The following is a 17,494-nucleotide window of genomic DNA, read 5'->3' on the forward strand; positions in this document are numbered from 1 at the left end:
ATCTCCAAAAAGGTCGGTCATCATGAAAACCTTATGTAATTCAGAAAGTTCAAATGCAATTAGTTTTCATTATTTAAGCATTTTCATACTCTTTCATATTACCACCCACTCTTCCTTCAGCTTTTCCTTTAAAATCTCACATATCCTTCTTTCTTCCACCTTGATGAGATTCCCAGCTCTAGATGCACTGAAGCACCCCCCCCCTGCATAATACTGCCACACACAGTGTTCTTTGGGTTGTACACTCCTTCCTTTCTCTCCATATGTAGGCAGCATCTCTGTGGCGCACACGCTCTAGTTTCTACCAAAGGTCCAGTGTTCATAATCTTTCTCCAGGTTGTCCTTAACATCCTTCTGTCTGTCTTCCACAGAAGAGGAGTTCCTGTTGAACTCTTGTGCAGGGTTCTAGTGATTGTCCTCATTGAGACTACAGACCAGGTTCAGTCCTTCACTCGTGTCCTGGCAGTCCATCTCTCACTTGTTGTTTTCCCATAGTCTTTAAAATCTTTTGCTTTCTCTACCTCTGCCAGGCTTGTTCTGTGCTGTTTGGCTCACTTTAGATTTCTAGATGAGACACCTCACTCCAGACACTTGGAAATGCTCTAAACAAATTTCTTTCAGTTTTGGCATGGGCTGTGCTCTGGCTCAATTAAAAGCTCAGTTTTTCAGGGGCTAATAATATCCTCCCTGGTCATTTTTGTTTTTTCTGAAATAGTTCTGTTATTGTGTGAAAATAAAAATAATTTGTTAATTCTAAAGAAAACTAGTACCGTAATTGTCGGGCTATAAGCCGCTACTTTTTGCACAAGCTTTGAACCCTGCGGCTTTTAGTCAGGTGCGGCTTTTCTATGGATTGTCCATGATTTTTGTCATATCGTAAGAGGATTTGTTTTGTTTGTTCCGCTGTTGTACGGCACTACGTTGCCTGGCGGAAGGGCATGTGATCAGGCACACAGTATCGGGGTTCAAGAGTGGTATGTTGGTCACATGTCCGTCCGCCAGGCAACATAGTGCCGTACAAGTAGCGCGAAAAACAAACTTCAAAGTAGCGCTACGCGTTCATATGTAGAAAATAAACATCATAACTATAATGGGATGGCTAATCATTTTGTCTTCAATGGTATTTACATACTGGCCTTCCTCTTAACTACACCCGCTCTAGAATTCAGGTCAATCAAGGCTTGCTAATCAACCACAGTCAACACACTGTTTTGGAGTAGTTTTGGCACTGTGGGCAGAAATACATTATAAATAATCACAGACTGCAGAAACTTGACACTAAACTTAAAACACTATGAATTCTGTGGACATCTATCATGGCAGCAGTCTCCTCCATGATTGTGATTGCATGTTATGAACTGGATAGAGACTTTTTCCCTCATTTGCCCACATTTGTAAGGAAAATGCATTTGTGGGTTGAGCAGCAGATGAGTATGTGAAAAACACCAATGTCTAATGTTCTGCCAGCCAGTCCACATAGTAGGGGATGTCAGACACAAGCTCCGAAGACAACATCTCAAGAAGATGGTTTAAGCACACCCTATCATCACCAGTGTTGGTCAAGTTACTTGAAAAAAGTAATCAGTAACTAATTACTGATTACTTCCCCAAAAAAGTAATCCCGTTACTTTAATGATTACTTATTTTCAAAAGTAATTAATTACTTAGTTAGTTACTTTTTAAAAACACGATTTACAACCTGAAGAGGTAGCGATAGATCTTTCAGCCCAATTCTACTTTTTCTACATAATCCATCATACAAAATGTAATCAAATGGAAAAGTCTCTTTTTAACTTGTTTTATTAGTTTTAATCTTTTAACTTTATGCATCAAGCAAAAATTTAATTATTTGCAACATTCTCTGACTGGAAGAAATTAGTCTAACACTTAAACCTATTTTCTGCACATAAAATAAAATATTTTTTGTGTTTACACTCAGTCTTTCAAATAGATGCAAGTAAAACACAGCAGAAAATAAATAAAGTCAAAGACTCAGCGGTCCTGTTGCTCTATTTTCACCTGTAAAGCAGGAGTGGGGTAGGCGGAGGTTTACCCTGGTGCAGGTGTGCCGCGGTCAGTGGAAGAATCCGTGAGTTTCTCTGTGAGTTTCCCATTACGTCGTAGCTACTCGGTGCTTGCTCGGAAGTTTAGGGGTTTTTTTCGCTGTAAAAAGAAGTTTTCTTCCCACGCACAGCGGACACTAATGTTTTTGTCACTTTTTATGGAATCAAACTCAAAGTAAGGTCAATACTTCCACGCTTTAAATGCTGCACGCTCATACTCTCTCTGCACTCGATATATGATCCACTGTTGATCTGCACACAGCTGTTGTCACTAACGTCGCACTCGCTTACGTCACTGTCATGAGACATTCTCGCAAAAAAATCACGGTTTTAGTAACGCAGTAACGCAGCGTTCCTACGGGAAAGTAACGGTAATCTAATTACCGTTTTTGCAATAGTAATCCCTTACTTTACTCGTTACTTGAAAAAAGTAATCGGATTACGCGTTACTGCCCACCTCTGATCATCACTCATCATTTTTCCAATAAAATTCGTTCCAACCGTGTGAACCGGATAGATATGACTCTTATCAGCTGTTTGGGCTGCGTTTTATGGGCTCGGTCTTTGAAAATGTGATTAAAAAAATGAAGCTACCTCTGGGTGCTTTCACAAAATTGGGACAGTAGAAAACTACTATGTGAACTCCATGAATTTAAGGTTTTCCTACATGATATTCAGCTTGTGTTGTTCCTGTTGAAAGCAGCAGAGGACATGCTCTCACAGTTACACCAAGATAAAAAAAGGCCGATGTTGTGACGTCGGAGTTCACATGAATGCAGCTCGTGCGCTGCACATAGAAAGCAACCTTCTTGCTGTGAGGCAACAGTGCTAACCACTGCGTCACCATGCTGCCTCAGATTATGTCATCAAGTACAAATTACTTCTGCACATTTTTAAGTATAAATTCAACATGATGTAGCAAAGTTTGCAGGTGTATTAACACCAGTTTTAGTAACATACATGCATAAATTAAACAGCAAAGGTGACATACTAAGATTAGCAGCAGAAAACCTGAGCAAGACTGTCATCACCGCTATGGCTGCTAATTTATTTGGACAGTGGAAATGGTGAGAAGCATCAGTAGTTTGAAGCACAGTGCCAAATGAGACTTGTACAGCAGCGTTTCACTGACCTGATTAATCATCAGAGATCAACAGAGCGCCACATATTCGTGGCAGAAATACACACACACACATATATTGTTGCACAATCTGAGTGTGTTTACATTTCGATTTTGCGTTTTATATAAGAACGTTAGCAGTGCAATGAAATACAAGTACTGCTCCCCCTGGTGGTTACATTTTACATTACCACTGGTTTTCCTAAATGCCGCTTAGCGGTGTTACCACTCGTGGTTGCATCATCCACGTCGCAGGTGGGGGACCGACGGTCCTTACGGTCGACCGTCGGTCACGATTCCATCAGGGATCAATCATGATCCTGTCACTGATGAGACCATTTTAAGTGTCTGTGTCTGGTGCTGCCTGTGTTTTTGTATCAGTGTGTATGAATGTGTGTTTGGAGAGATGAAAAATTGTTTCTTTTTGACGTGCTGATATGACTGGTTCCCACTGAACACACAGTTTGTGCAACACATGGGCCTTCAGATGATACAGCCAGCTGTTGAGGTTGGCCAGGGTGTTGCTAATGAGAGGTGATGTGATGGGGAGCCACTGAGTGAGCAGAAGAGAAGGACTCTGGTCAGAGATGTGGCTGCGTGTTTGTTTGCATGTGTTTAGGTAAAATTAGGCATGATAGAGGCTTTGACCTTAACAGCTATAATATCAGTCCATTGTTCTGACTCCAGATCAGATCTGGTTGGTGATTCAGTTGGAAGCAGAAGAAACAAGAAGGAGTCATTCTTTGTGTAGGTGGTGTCCCCCTCCTCTCCTCTTGCTGTGATACAGCCAAGTCAGGGGTGAGTAATGTGAGTAATGGAGAGTAATAGGGTCCAGATAGCAAGTGTGACTATAACCCTATTGTATCCTGTGTCAGGAAGGTCAGAGGTCACCCACTGTGCCTACTGGTCCCAGACCCATCTGGGTCATAAATGAGTTTACCCAACACTAATTACTGGGAACCTGCCAAAGGTCTGTGCTATGTGACGGGGCTGACAGCTGCCTGCATTACTGAGCGTGTGTTTTCCTGCAAACATGCACGTTCTTCGTCGCTCCAGTTCAAAGTACATACACGCCAACAGCATGGCTCAGTCGCAGCTCTGCTTGGTACGCTTTGCACCGCTGCAAGGCCTTTGTACGTAAGGCCGAGTCCTGTTAGGTTTGGCAGCACAGCCTCCAGGATGATAAATGCTCAGTCAAGCCAGTGCATGTGATTCCACCACAGTGCCACATTACTGTTCACAAGCAGCTTGTTTGTGTGTGGAGCTAAAAGTATATGCTGATTCAACTTGAGCTGTATCAAGCAGAGGAGAGGGGAAGAAGGTCAGACAGAGCATGTGGCCCTTTCAACATAAGAGAGTCTGGTCCTGAGGAGGAACATGTAGGCTGGAGTACAGCTGCATCCTCGACATCTCACAGAACCTGGAATTTGTAGGTTTTGTTCTACAAATGTTCGTCAAGATTATGGACTTGACTCTTTATAGAAATACGGCATGAACAATATGCCATGTAAAAAGAAAAATGTAATAAAGAACAAGATGATGGTTATGGTGCTGGTTGGGTCCCAGTCCTGCTTTGTGTCTTTCTATTCCCGCCTCAGTTTTCTCTTGTTTCCCCTCAACTCTTTAAAACAGGTGTAGGCGACTCCAGGCCTCGAGGGCGCCTGTCCTGCAGGTTTTAGATGTGTCCTTGATCCAACACAGCTGATGAACTAATCGTGTGATTCAGGTGTGCTGACCCAGGGTGAGATCTAAAACCTGCAGGACAGCGGCCCTCGAGGCCTGGAGTTGGACACCCCTGATCTAATACATTCAATCTAAAAATATCTTCTATTAAAAGCTAGTTTAAGATAAAGTTCTCCCCATGTACCGTGCTACCTCATCACTTGCTCAAAATCTTGCTTTGAAGTTTTAGTTGGTTCTGCTTTTATGTAATTTGATGACACTGAAGTTCAAAGTTAGCAGTGAGCATCCTATCTTACCACAGATTTAAAATTAGGGCATTAATAATCTTGAGAATTTACTCTGAATTATAACAAACAATGCCATGCAGTGAGTTTCATCAGTAATACACAAAAAGAGAGCAGATTCAACTTCTGTCAGCTTTGAACAGAAATCTGAACTCTGATGCTGGAAGGAGACTTTTTATTTCTACGTAGGCTGCAAATTCACAAATGCACAGACTTAGCCACCGTTAGCATGACTCCGTGGAGCCAGAATCTGTCTAATCTCGTCATGCACCTGTAAGCTGTGCCTGAATGGGAGGTTGAAAGCATGACAAGTGTAACTGACAAGTCTGTGGAAATGATGCAGTGTGATGTTTTCCAAATGACATCTTCACCTACTGCAGTACAGACTTGAGTCCTCATTATTTTGACATAAACATCTGTCAGTAGCTACCTCTGCATGTAAAAGGCGGGTCCTCCCCCTGTCTGTCAACCCTGTGGGAGGGCACTAAGCTCTGAGTCTCCACATCCAGTTCAGCCCTCCTAGTCAGCCTTCTCCCACAGTGCTCCTCCCCTCACCTTTTCCTCTCCCTAACCTCCCCACATGCGTGACATTCACTGTGCATACCGAGGCTGCTAATTCCAACCTGCCTCTTGAGTCAAAGGCTCGAGCGGTCTTTTCTTGTCTTTTATTCTGCTGGGAAACAACGTGCTGAATGTAAGACCAGAAGAGAATCTGGTTATTTGTGATAATGAACATTTTCCTATCAGACTCCCCATTTCTCTCCATTCTGGTCAGACAAACCCTGCATGTGCTGTCTACACGTACTGTATGCATGCAGTACGGCCCCAGAGACAAACATTCTTATTCAAAATGAACCTTTTATGTGATGAGAGAACATTTTTATAACAATTGTTAAATGAGGTCAAGAAATCAAGTGCAAAGTGGGCCTCGATGAATCCTCTAAGGTGCTGCCGCTGGTGCTCTGTACAGACAACAGTCTCGAACCTGCGCTCACAGTTTTGTTCCTTTAACAGCGCAAAACTGTCTTTTTCAGAAGCACTTTCTATGCTGTGCACTCACATGTGCTCCCACAGAGAAAGGAGACTATAGACAGTCTTCTGACTCTGAGACAGCAGAGCTAACACAAACTGTCAAACTGTATTAAATCACTTTTAATTTCACTCAAAGTAAACACTTCAAATGTTTTTAAAAGGGAGTTTTTGTGTATCTTTTGCTACTTTGCAACATGTGATCCAGGCGTTCTGGGACAATCTCTTTATGCACTTTCAGAGCATCTTGAGCCCAGCAGCTAAATCCTGCCGGCTCCTCATACTTGTCCCTTTGTGATTCGTGCTGGATCCACTGTTTCAAACTGTGTCCGTTCATCTGGATGTTCAGATGAAGCCACAGGGAAGCAAATCTAAAAAAGAATAATGATTTGAAATAATACGATTTCCAGATCTCAGCATCATTTATAAAATGTCTTCTGTGCATTTTGGAAAGTACGCTGGTTAAACAGGAAACGTTGGAATGACCGTTTCCTTTTACATATGTGGACATAAGGGTCATTTTCATCCACTGTAATTGTTTTTAATATACTTTTCCATATAGGACAATAAGATACACAGCCAGCTGATAAAAATGAAAAGTAAAAATTAAATCAATCATTTTGGGTAGATTCCTACCTTGTTTTCTTGTGTCCGTACATGTTTGTTCACCTTGTTTAAGGACATGTTCTGCCTCTCTGTGTGCAGCTCCTTCGTCACAGGCACTGCATGCTGCGAGAACTTCTCCCCTCTCCGCATCTGGGATGTTGAACGGTGAGTCAGGAGGCTCCTCGCTGTAACAACGTTGTGTTGAGCAACATATCGTTAAAGTATTGTTAGTCACACAACACATGCTTCCATACACCCTGCTTTGTTTTTTGTCATGTAAATGTTTCAATAATTATTAGCTCAGCTAGAAACTTTTTGATAATGAGCAGCGGCAGCTTTGGCTGTAATCCACATGACAGAAGTGCAACACGATGAGCTGTGTACGGTGTTTCTGTACAACACAATATACAACATGCACAAGTTCAATCTTCTAAATCGTCATGTGTTCCTGTAAAAGGTTACACAGTCCTGAAACGAGAACAATAAGCATGTTTTATGTTATTGTGAGACTCGAAGCAAAGATTCAGCATGTGTGATGAGCTGGAATCAAAACTCCTCAACAGTCTTAATTCACCGGATCTCTGCCTATTTCGACTTTTGTTGATTTTCCATCTTACTAACAAATCTGCATCAGCTTGAAAACTCCATGGAGCAAGTCTTTGTCAGTCCAAAGTGAGGAACCTGAAGCTCCTGTCATTGAGCCAGTGAGAACAGACTGACGGCGCACGACGACCGGAGGCTGTTGTTGTGCTGTTGGGTTTTTCTCCCGGCTGAACAGGAAACACTACCCTGACATGAAATGAATTTGATTATTTAAAGAGAGATGGCCCTTGAACAGCATTTATATATTTGAATGATATTGAAATGTTATAGCAGCAGCCCTGTTTCCCAAAATGTTTGGACCTTAGAAAAAACCTCTAAATAATTTCAAATATTCAGCCTTTAAATGACAGAAGGAGCTGACATTAGGCCGTAACTTTAGGAACTGTAGAGACCAAGCACAGAGGATGGAAGTCTAAGTAGTGAAGAACAGAGCATCCAGCCATGCTGTGCAGACACCTTCAGAGCTTAGTCCACGTGGATGGACGTTCACTCCTCACACCTGACAACCTTCTGCAGCCTTTGAGAGGGAGAGCAGCTGAGAAACACTGACAGCAACATTTTCTGAACAAATATTATCAGTGAACTCGACCGTGCAAAGAAGACACGAGTGTCAGAAGTGGCAGTGCTCTACACGCTCGGTGACCTTGCCAGCATCAGGATCACACTACAGGGAAATACTTTGTTACTGTACTTAAGTAGGATTTTTCAGGTACTTGAGTATTTATTTTTCTGACACCTTTTTACTTTTAAATACCAGGTTACACGTTTAATCCGCGCATACATGAGATGTAAGAGGCAAAACCACATCATGTATTATCTATATTTTTTATTATATATTTTCAGTTTTTCTATAGTTACATAATAATAACTAATCCGTGTAGGTGTAAGCCAATAGAAAGGAGCCAAATCGTTTGAAGTTATACTCCAGCAGGAAACCGTCAAATCCTTGGAGGTTCCAACACGGCACAAAAAATAGAAATGCAATATAAAGCATGATTAACTGTTAGTAAAATCACATATAAATAAACTGTTTTAACACTCTTTATCACTTTAGCCATAAACGACTGGATGTTAAGTTTTGGATAAAGGTTAGCCGAGCGATCTCAGTCTCTGTTCATCTGGGGTTAGGGTCCAGATGAACAGAAACTTTTTGGGATTTGCTCACCTGGATGATTTTGCAGGCATCAAGATGGTTTCTGTGTTATTTATTTATCTCATGTAAATATATTTATTTTACAGCTAAACATGGGTATGCAGGCATTTTTTAATTCCTCATTTCTGAGGAAATAATGTGCAAATACACTTTACCTGGAATTTTGTGAATACTTTCAGTGCATCAAACACTCTCCAGCATCAAACTCTGTACATATCAGAACAAAAGCCATCACACCAAACCGAACATCAGCTGCTGCAGCCAGTTTAGAGAAGAACAAACCACAAGCTTCCACAAGGAAGCTTCCTTTGGCTTTGCTTTGGGTTTAACCGTTTTTCTTTCTCACCCTCTTCAAGTCCATTTTGTCTTTTTTCTCATCTCAGAGGGACAAAGAAGTCTTATGATCACCCATATAGAGGTGCATCCCACACAAGGGGCAACCCAACATTTCACACTGTCTTCACTCATGGTTAAACACAGAGAAGGGGAAAAACACATCAAAGAAAAACCACCCCGACCATCGCTCCCAACACCCAACGTTACCCTCGGCTCCTTCCCAAAGGAGGCGCTCCTTTTAACAATCAAACGGCCGGGCTGGGATTCCTCACATTCCTGAATCTGAAAGGAGCGCGGTGAAATGACTGAATCGGAGCAGAAGCTCTGTTATACAAATGGCAGACGCACATGTGTATGTGACATTGATGTGGTCCCAACACCCACCTCCGCTGACTCTGCCAGGAGACGTGCAGTTGTGGAGCAGCGAGCGCAGAGGTGTGGGTAAATTGGGTGGATGCACGGCTCCCCTCTGTTTGTTTTAGTGGCTAAAAACCTCAGCGTGGCTCCTTTTCTCTACCTGTGTGATTGCTTTTGACAGGAGGCCTGTTTCCCAGCACATCCCCAGGATCCAGTTTTGGAGCCTCCAACCCCTCCTGTCACCAAAACACACAAATATACACACACTACTATTCTACAGCTGCCACATACTGAAGGATAATCAGCCTTTCTTAGTGTTTTTTTCAACATTGTCAATTCATTAGTAAGTCCTTTCACTGCTTGCTTGTGTGTGGCCCACTAAAGCCAACCTGACTCCTACAATAAGGCCAGACAGGCTTAAATCAAGACAGACGCTGTGTGTCACGCAGCCAGAAGTCTCTTCATAACAAATACTAAGCCTGTAGCCCCCCCCCCCCCCCCCCCCCCCCCCCCACATACCCACCCCACACCCAGCCAGGGCACCAGGCTGCCCATCTCATAAAATAGCTTCGGATCGCTTAATCTGAAGAAATGGATTATTTTTCCAACAAAGTTGCATTTACGTGTGAATCTTTAGGATCAGCCAGTTTCATGTCCTGATCAACCAAGTCTGATAAAACTGCAAAGTTTGAACATATTTAGTGCTGTGAAATTTTCATATAGAAAATCACTTTTCGTGTTTTCACACTGAGTGAAACACGAGTCAATGTTTGAACATGGATACGTCAAAAAACCTGATATTTTCACTGGTCTGTCAAACCATCAAAATAAACCAGAGTCTGTAATCTGGACGCGCAGAGTGAGTGCACGCTGCGTAAAACATGAAGAAATAACAAATGTATTCAAGCTGTCTCATAAACTCGCATATTAGGGAGCACACCAATATAAAAAAGACAAGTAGTGCCAGTTTCTGAACTGTATATAAATATATCCGGTTGTTAAGTGATGACGTGACGAATCCTACTTCCGGGCCTAAAGTAGTCTGCGTTTAATATGGCTTTTGTGTTGTTAACATGTTTAATGTTTTGTATTTTCTTCTATTTAATCTCAAAAAGCTCCTAAAACAGTCAGTGATCACTGTTGACCTCCCTCGGCTTTTTATTACCGCTAATCATTTATTTAAGCTCAGTTTTTAAAACCTTAGGATGTAGCTACAGCCCAGCCCATGCAGCAGTATATGAATAACTAACCTCGTATTGTGGATGGATTATCTCAGTTGTTCTCCTGGCTGAAGTTTGGTCCTTTTACAGCATCCTGCTATGCGATTACATTTGTTCCTGACCACCGAGAACACTCACGCTAACTTTTATCCAGTGGAAAAAATGTTAGCTTGTTTATATTATGCTAACATAGCTGTGTCGCTAGCGGTCACGTAGCACATCATTATATACCAGCTAGCCCAACTTCAGTAACCCTACAAACGTCACTGCTGTTTAGTTTTCTGTCTTCATTTATGCTGGAAGTGATAACAGAGCTGTACGTTTGAATTTGTTTCCAAAACCCCGCAGTCAGGACATGCTATATTGTATTTAGATAGAAGCTAGCGAGCTAACTCCCTGCTAACTTCTAACTGTTAAATGTCATAAATTCCGTTTTCATGGATGCCTGGATGTTAAACTCAGTTGTTACACCTGGTAGAGCAGAACGCTGATCATTTTATTAAAGGTGAAAGACTTTAGACAGTTTTTCAACTCTCAGTAATGCCATAGTGATTGTTTGATATATGGACCTGCAGCGGAGTTTAGGCCCAGACACGGCTAGTGACGTCAGACTTAAAGACCGGATTTCACAATAATTCAAAACTAGCCCGAATACTTTACAACTAGAATTTGTTAGTAACAAAATGAACAAAATGTGATTTTCATTCAACTTTAATGCTGGATCGAGCAAACAAAAGCATCACAAAAACATCACAAAAACAGAAATATCAGTAGAAAGTTCTGTTAACTATATGTACGTTTTGCCTCTCAGTATATTTTAAGTCTTCCGGGTCAATACGTCTCAAAATAGTAGGTCTAGAAAATAAAAAATATTCACTTATTTAACAAAATGATTTCCTCGGTTATCATTAGCGTATGATCTGGAAACTCCAGAATTGTCTTCCACTCAGGACAGACTTTCAGTTCAACATGAACGCTGAATGAAAATGACTCTTTCCTGATTTTTGTGGCTAATTTCATGTTAGAAAGTTTTCTACGTGCTTTATTTTACAGCATTGTGAATTTCAGAAATCATCACTATTAGTCTTTTGCAGTTTGCTTGTTTGGGACTTTGCAGGGCTTTGTTTCATGTTTTAACTTACCGACACTATTGTGGACGTATCTGTGGCAAATGACCGATTCTGAATCATTTAATGGTGACAAAGTTCAAGCTTTTGTCTTTAATATTCTGTTCATGTTAAATCCTCCAGCCTATAAGTGGGTTGACCGACCTCTTTTTTTAATGATCTTGAAAAGTATTTGATATATGAAGTTACATTTCACAGCAATCATTATAAATGTTACACAAATCGGAGACGGTTGAGCAGAAGCCGTGGTTGGTGCGATAAGTTTAGCGCACATCTGTCTTTTCTTTTTCAGGGATGTGTGTGGATATGTCTCGGTTTCTTTGGTGGCGCCTGTATAACAGTTTAGGTTATTGAGATCTTGGTAAGTAATAACAGAAGATTCTGCTGGTCACATGAGAGCAGATTTTGACAGATTGCATGGTTCTGCCTCTGTTCTGTGAACACACACCAGTAAAAGCCAGTGGCCTACCAGTTTGAGATTCCCTGCTGTTTCTTGCTGTGCTTCAGTTCATTTCATGGTGCTGTTACTGCCTTTAAGATCGCTGCACAAATATCAGCTCTTTGATGAAAGTTGTTTTTCTTTTCCTCTCACATTTGGATGCTTTGTGTTTTATTAGCTCGTTTTTAGGAATAACATCGTGTCAACAGGATTTCAATAGCTGGGGTTATGAATTGTTGATCTCTTTTTAGTTAGTGGTAGTGCTGTGATGGAGACATCATTATTTAGTTATGAATAGACAGGCTTGTATCCCTTTGGCTTAAATGAGTTTCCTTTTGTGGCATATGCTAAGCTCCTTGGTTTTGGTGGTAAGGGGAAAATGAGGGGTCACTACCTCACAACCACCTCACAGAGACACAAACTCTTAGTCATGAGACCCGAGCAATGAGAAAGCTCTCACCCAATAAGGCACCCTGTAGGGAAAGCCCTGGCCCAATAAAAAGGTTCCCTGAGGTAAGGCTAGGGGATTACCATCCCAAGGCTATGGATAGAGCTCCAGGTTTAGGGAGGGGGACATTAGCTGAGGCGTAGGGCTGCTCGGTTGCTATGGCCGGCAGTCTCCTTTAAATGGTTGCTACGAGGCAGGTATCAAACATGCGAGAGTCGCACACAGTCACGGTCATGGAGGGTATTAAATGGCAACAATGAGACAGTTATTCTCTAATAATCCGTCCTGCTGAGTGCAAGTTATTCTTCAGTAATCAAGAGCTGAGGAGCAAGTGGAATGGAGCTGTGATCATAAGAGCGTGGTGCACCGAGGTAGACTGCAGGGACACACTACATCTGCTCGGAAACACAAACTTTATTTTTCAGTCGCTCATTCTGATAATTTAGCTGTCTCGCTGCCCCCACGCTCAGAGAGACACTGGAGGGACAAGGTATCAGTCCACACCTCTTAATCTCTGAATCCAGGTGTTTTTAGTCCCACAGGTATGGAAACTCAAGCACCTGCTCGTGTAGTCTGTCCTTACAAAGGTTTGTGGCAGAATGCGTTACACTCACCTTCTGATATTTTATCAGAGCTTTTAACTTTCTGTCTTCAAACGCAGATTCTGTTAACCACAAAACAGAGAACATTAAAGTTACCTCAGAGAACACGAGGTTGCTGTGAAACTCTGTTTGATACCTTGACAGTAAAATCCCAGTCATGTGGCTCCATGCTGTGATGTTAGCACATTTACTCTACATGCAAAAGACTCGTGGTGCAACGGATCAAAACTCTCACGGTTTGGATCGGATCAATTTTTGGATCAGCAAAAAAGGAAAAAAGACAAAAAAAATGTAACATTTACTACTTCACTTATTGAAGTATTTTTTGCCTGTTAAAAACATTCAACTCAAGACTCAATTATTAAAAAAAATTATGGTTCAATATAGGGCAGTACAGTCTTTGAATCTACCACTCAATTCAATTCAGTTTTATTTACACAGCACCAAATCACAACAACAGTCGCCTCAAGGCTCATTATATCGCACTCCGCTGTGACATAATGAGCTGTCACGGTCACGTAGCTTTCCGTTGCCCTGGAGCTCCACCCATTTGTAGCTGGGGCAACAGAAGATGCCTGGGACAGTTCAGCCACAACTTAAATCTTTTCCTGCTCATACATGCTTGGAACGATCTTGCCACTAAAGTGGACGCGCAACGAGATATCGTAGCGTGGCTCAAGCACGTTCATCGTAGTTTAAACCCCTTGTTTTGCACAACAGAATACGGCCTCCCGTCTACAGCTAAACACCCCAACAGCTTCTGTAATAGCTTTAGCCCGGTCGGGCTGGACAGCAAAGGGCTGCTTAAATACCGCAAACTCCTCTGCTCCTGCACTTGGACCGCTAATGCTGGCCATGATTATCACTTGACAGACCCACCACGCGCACCATACACATACTTTTTTTTCCTTCTTTTTCGAATCTTCGTGCGTGCCGAACCGTGGAGTGGGATCGGTTCGGATTAAGGATCAACCGTTCTCGTCACCTCTCTCTTATCTGGGCACGCTCTCTACCACTTCATCCAACTTACTCCAGAATAACTCTTTCTCTTCTAACATTAGTATTAGTCCTTTGATTCCCAGCTTCAAACTCAACATCCTCTTCATCTGCACAACACTTTTCATATATTCTATTCCTCTTCCTATCTTCACTATGGTAGATAGTTTGAATTCCCTCTTATGTCCCTGTGTTTCAAATTTTTACCCTCACATATACACTCATAATCTTCTTTCTCTCTCACGGCCTCAAAACATGCGTTCTCCTCCTCTTCTTTCAACGCCTCCGTCTTCAGCCAACAGTAGCACCGTTTCCACCGGCACCATCCTGGCCAACAGCACTTGTGGCAGTCGTTGTTAACCTGGGCCACGCCCATTCCAGTACGGACGTTTTGTTGATGATCTTCATGTTTAATCTGGCAAAGATTTTATGTTGGTTGCCTTTCCCGATGCAGTCCTCTGCACTCATCCATGCTTGGGGCTGGCAGAATACTCTGGCTTGACGCTCTGGTTTGCCTTTATTAAAGCAATGACAGATGTGGAGTGAGACGTAGCTTTTATTAGTAAATGCTGAAACTGTGACTAACATGTATTAAATAACAGTTGTATATCGCCCTATACTGTATTCATATTATTATAAAGCTCTCCAATAGCCCCTTAGAGCACCACTACAGTGCATATTAGCATAGGAATGACTCGGCAATGTCATACTGGGGAACAAAACACAAAACCACAAAAAAATAACTTCCAGTTTCTTTTTTTCAGTTTTTAAACTCTGTTTAATTTCATATGTGGAATAAAAAAACTCAATAAATACATTTACCACTCCTTCTGTCTTCACTAGATCGATATGCTTGTGCGCTCTGGGCTCAGACTTTCGTCGTGGTGCTGGTGTGCTGGATATCAGGTTTGAGTCTCCGTTCCAGCTCTTCACCTGTGGCTATGATACCTTTATTCGACTGTGGGACCTTCGACTCTGCCCAAGGTATGCCACCATTTTCCTCTTGCCAAGTTTGGTTTTAAAGTCAGTGTTTCTCTGGAGTTTGTTTCCTTAAAAGTTGTGTTGCTGTATGAATGTAAATAAACACTGAATTCAGTGAATCATAAATTGGTTGAACTGGTTTGATTCCAGTTAGAGACACAAGTCAAACACGGAGTCCCGCTAGCAAAGCTTCGTCTTTGATGGCGCTTCAACAATGTTAAAAATGCCAGTTCGACTGGGTCAAAGCCAAAACTGCCGTTCTTGTGTAGTAATTCTGTCCTGCCGTGGTGTGCATCTGTCAGAACTGGTCCAAGGAACAAACAGTAGTGAACCAGCAACAGGGTCATTGACCACCAAGGCATATTGATGCATATGGGGACCAAAGATTGGCCCTTGTCGTCTGATCTAACGGACAAGCTCCTGTAGCTCACATTGCAGAAAAAGTTCAAGCTGCATGGCCAGGTACATGTGTGTGAGACTTTCCTGGGGATCACCTGGAATCAGGATGCCCTTTGAGAAGAGAGCAACTGTGCTAAGGCAGAGTGATGCCTTGGGCTTCTGTTGGGAAACCTTAGATCCTGCTTGACTCGTACAAGCAAGCAGTCGCGCAGATGATGCACACCGTTTCATTGAGATTCTTGCCGTAACGTAAAACTGGTTCAGGATCAGTTTGAAGAGTACAATAAGGTTTGGGTGTTGACTTGGCCTTCAAATTCCCAAGATCTCAATCCCCTCAACGATCTGTGGGATATGCTGGGGAAACTATTTTGATTCATGGAGGCCCCATCTCACAACTTACAGGAATTATTGCAAACATCTTGCAAGATACTACAGCACTGCTACTGACGTCTAGTGGAGTCCAATCCTTGATGGGTCAATGCTGTTTTGACTGGAAAAGGGGGCTCAACACAATATCAGGCAGGTGGTCATAATGTAAGCCTGATTCATGCATATTGTAGATGATGAAATATTCAAAGTTTTTGCAATTGACAAACAAATTTGACAAACCTCTGCCTATCTTTACTTTTGAGAAAAGCTGGCTCATATAGACGGTCTTTCTTATACCCAGTCATGTTACCAAAACGAAACCTAATTCAGCTGCAAATTGTTCTTCTTGGTGTTTTGTTTTGTTTTTGTTTTGCTCTGAGTCTGCCAGGACCCTGAGTCTGCCAGGGCTCTGAGTCTGCATGGGCTCTGAGTCTGCCAGGACTCTGAGTCTGCCTGGGCTCTGAGTCTGCATGCTCCTTCCACACTCCAAAGACATGAATGATGCTGTAGATGTGAGTGTGATGGTTGTCAGTCTCTACGTGTTAGCCCTGAGATACACTGGCGACCTCTCCAGAATGTACTCTGCCTCTAGTACTATGACAGCAGCCCCCCCCCCCCCACCTCCTCCCACAACCTTGAAGTGGATAAGCAGAAGAAAACAGGTTCTTGCAGTATGTGCATTACAAACTGCCATCAAAGTTGGAATGCCTGCATGAAGTTGGCACAATTTCTTTGAAGCAGGGGATGCTCTTACAGAAAGGCAAACACGCCTCACACCGATCAGTGTAAAGTCACAGAACAGCGCTTCGTCCAGAGTGTGTCCTCATAAATCACGAGATACAAGCTGCTGGCCTCTCAGCTTCCTCAGCTGCAGTCATTGTCAATGGGAGATGAACATGCCCTCAGAGACAGACCAGACTTTGCTATGAGATGAAATAAGCGCAGGTTTCAGCGACAATAGACGACTGCGGCCACAAGATGGCAGTAGTGTAAAAGCTGGATGCACATATTGACATGCGAGGGGCTTTATGACAGCGCTGTCTTAGATGAAAAGTGAGAGATAACTTAATTTGGAACATTTTATATCTATTTTTAGATTTTAAAAGGCAAACACTGCTTGCCTTGCTTGTCCTGACGGAACACCATTATTTTATGACCGGTGCAGGCAGCTAACCAGCAATTCTCTATATAACGACATTATTTTGGATCAAAAGGGTTACAAGGAGTTTCAGTCTCTGTTTCTCAGGGATCAGTCAAGTAAGACAAATCTGATCTGATTGGCTGATCTCTCTAGGGACTATGAAAGGAGTTGGGTTTGGAGAATGGCTGGCACAGGAGGGGGTCCCTCTTTAGATATCAATAATTCATACGCACAAACCTAACAAGACTTAAAAGACTTCTGTGACCATGCTGAAGCTGCACTTTGTCAGAGGTTCAGTAGAAAATGCACTGTGATCAATCAAGAAATAAAACAAAAGAACAAAACTAATACACATTTTACATGATGCCATGGTGCTTATACGATCCAGTGTGGAATCAGTACCCTCAGTTACTAACAGTGCATACACTCACACGTCTGCATAAATCATGCTGACCATGTGTGCCAACAAATGAAGGTCTGGTCGTTTTAAGAAAATTTACAATAACTATAATCATTATTATCACTCCTAATGTCAGTC

At 42.3% G+C, this 17,494-nt stretch overlaps 1 protein-coding gene across 2 annotated transcripts in view; it reads left to right on the forward strand.

Moving 5' to 3' along the window:
• Nucleotides 1–17,494, forward strand: part of fbxw4 (F-box and WD repeat domain containing 4) — a 40,142-nt gene that overhangs the window by 17,099 nt on the left and 5,549 nt on the right. For both annotated transcript variants that reach the window (XM_040033909.1, XM_040033908.1), the window contains exons 6-7: nt 6,885–6,950; nt 14,910–15,050. In XM_040033909.1, the coding sequence (XP_039889843.1) occupies nt 6,885–6,950; nt 14,910–15,050 (207 nt within the window). The remainder of the gene's footprint in view (nt 1–6,884; nt 6,951–14,909; nt 15,051–17,494) is intronic.

The sequence above is a fragment of the Simochromis diagramma genome, unplaced genomic scaffold (assembly GCF_900408965.1).
Source record: "Simochromis diagramma unplaced genomic scaffold, fSimDia1.1 OVJJ01000176.1, whole genome shotgun sequence".
Lineage (NCBI taxonomy): Eukaryota > Metazoa > Chordata > Actinopteri > Cichliformes > Cichlidae > Simochromis > Simochromis diagramma.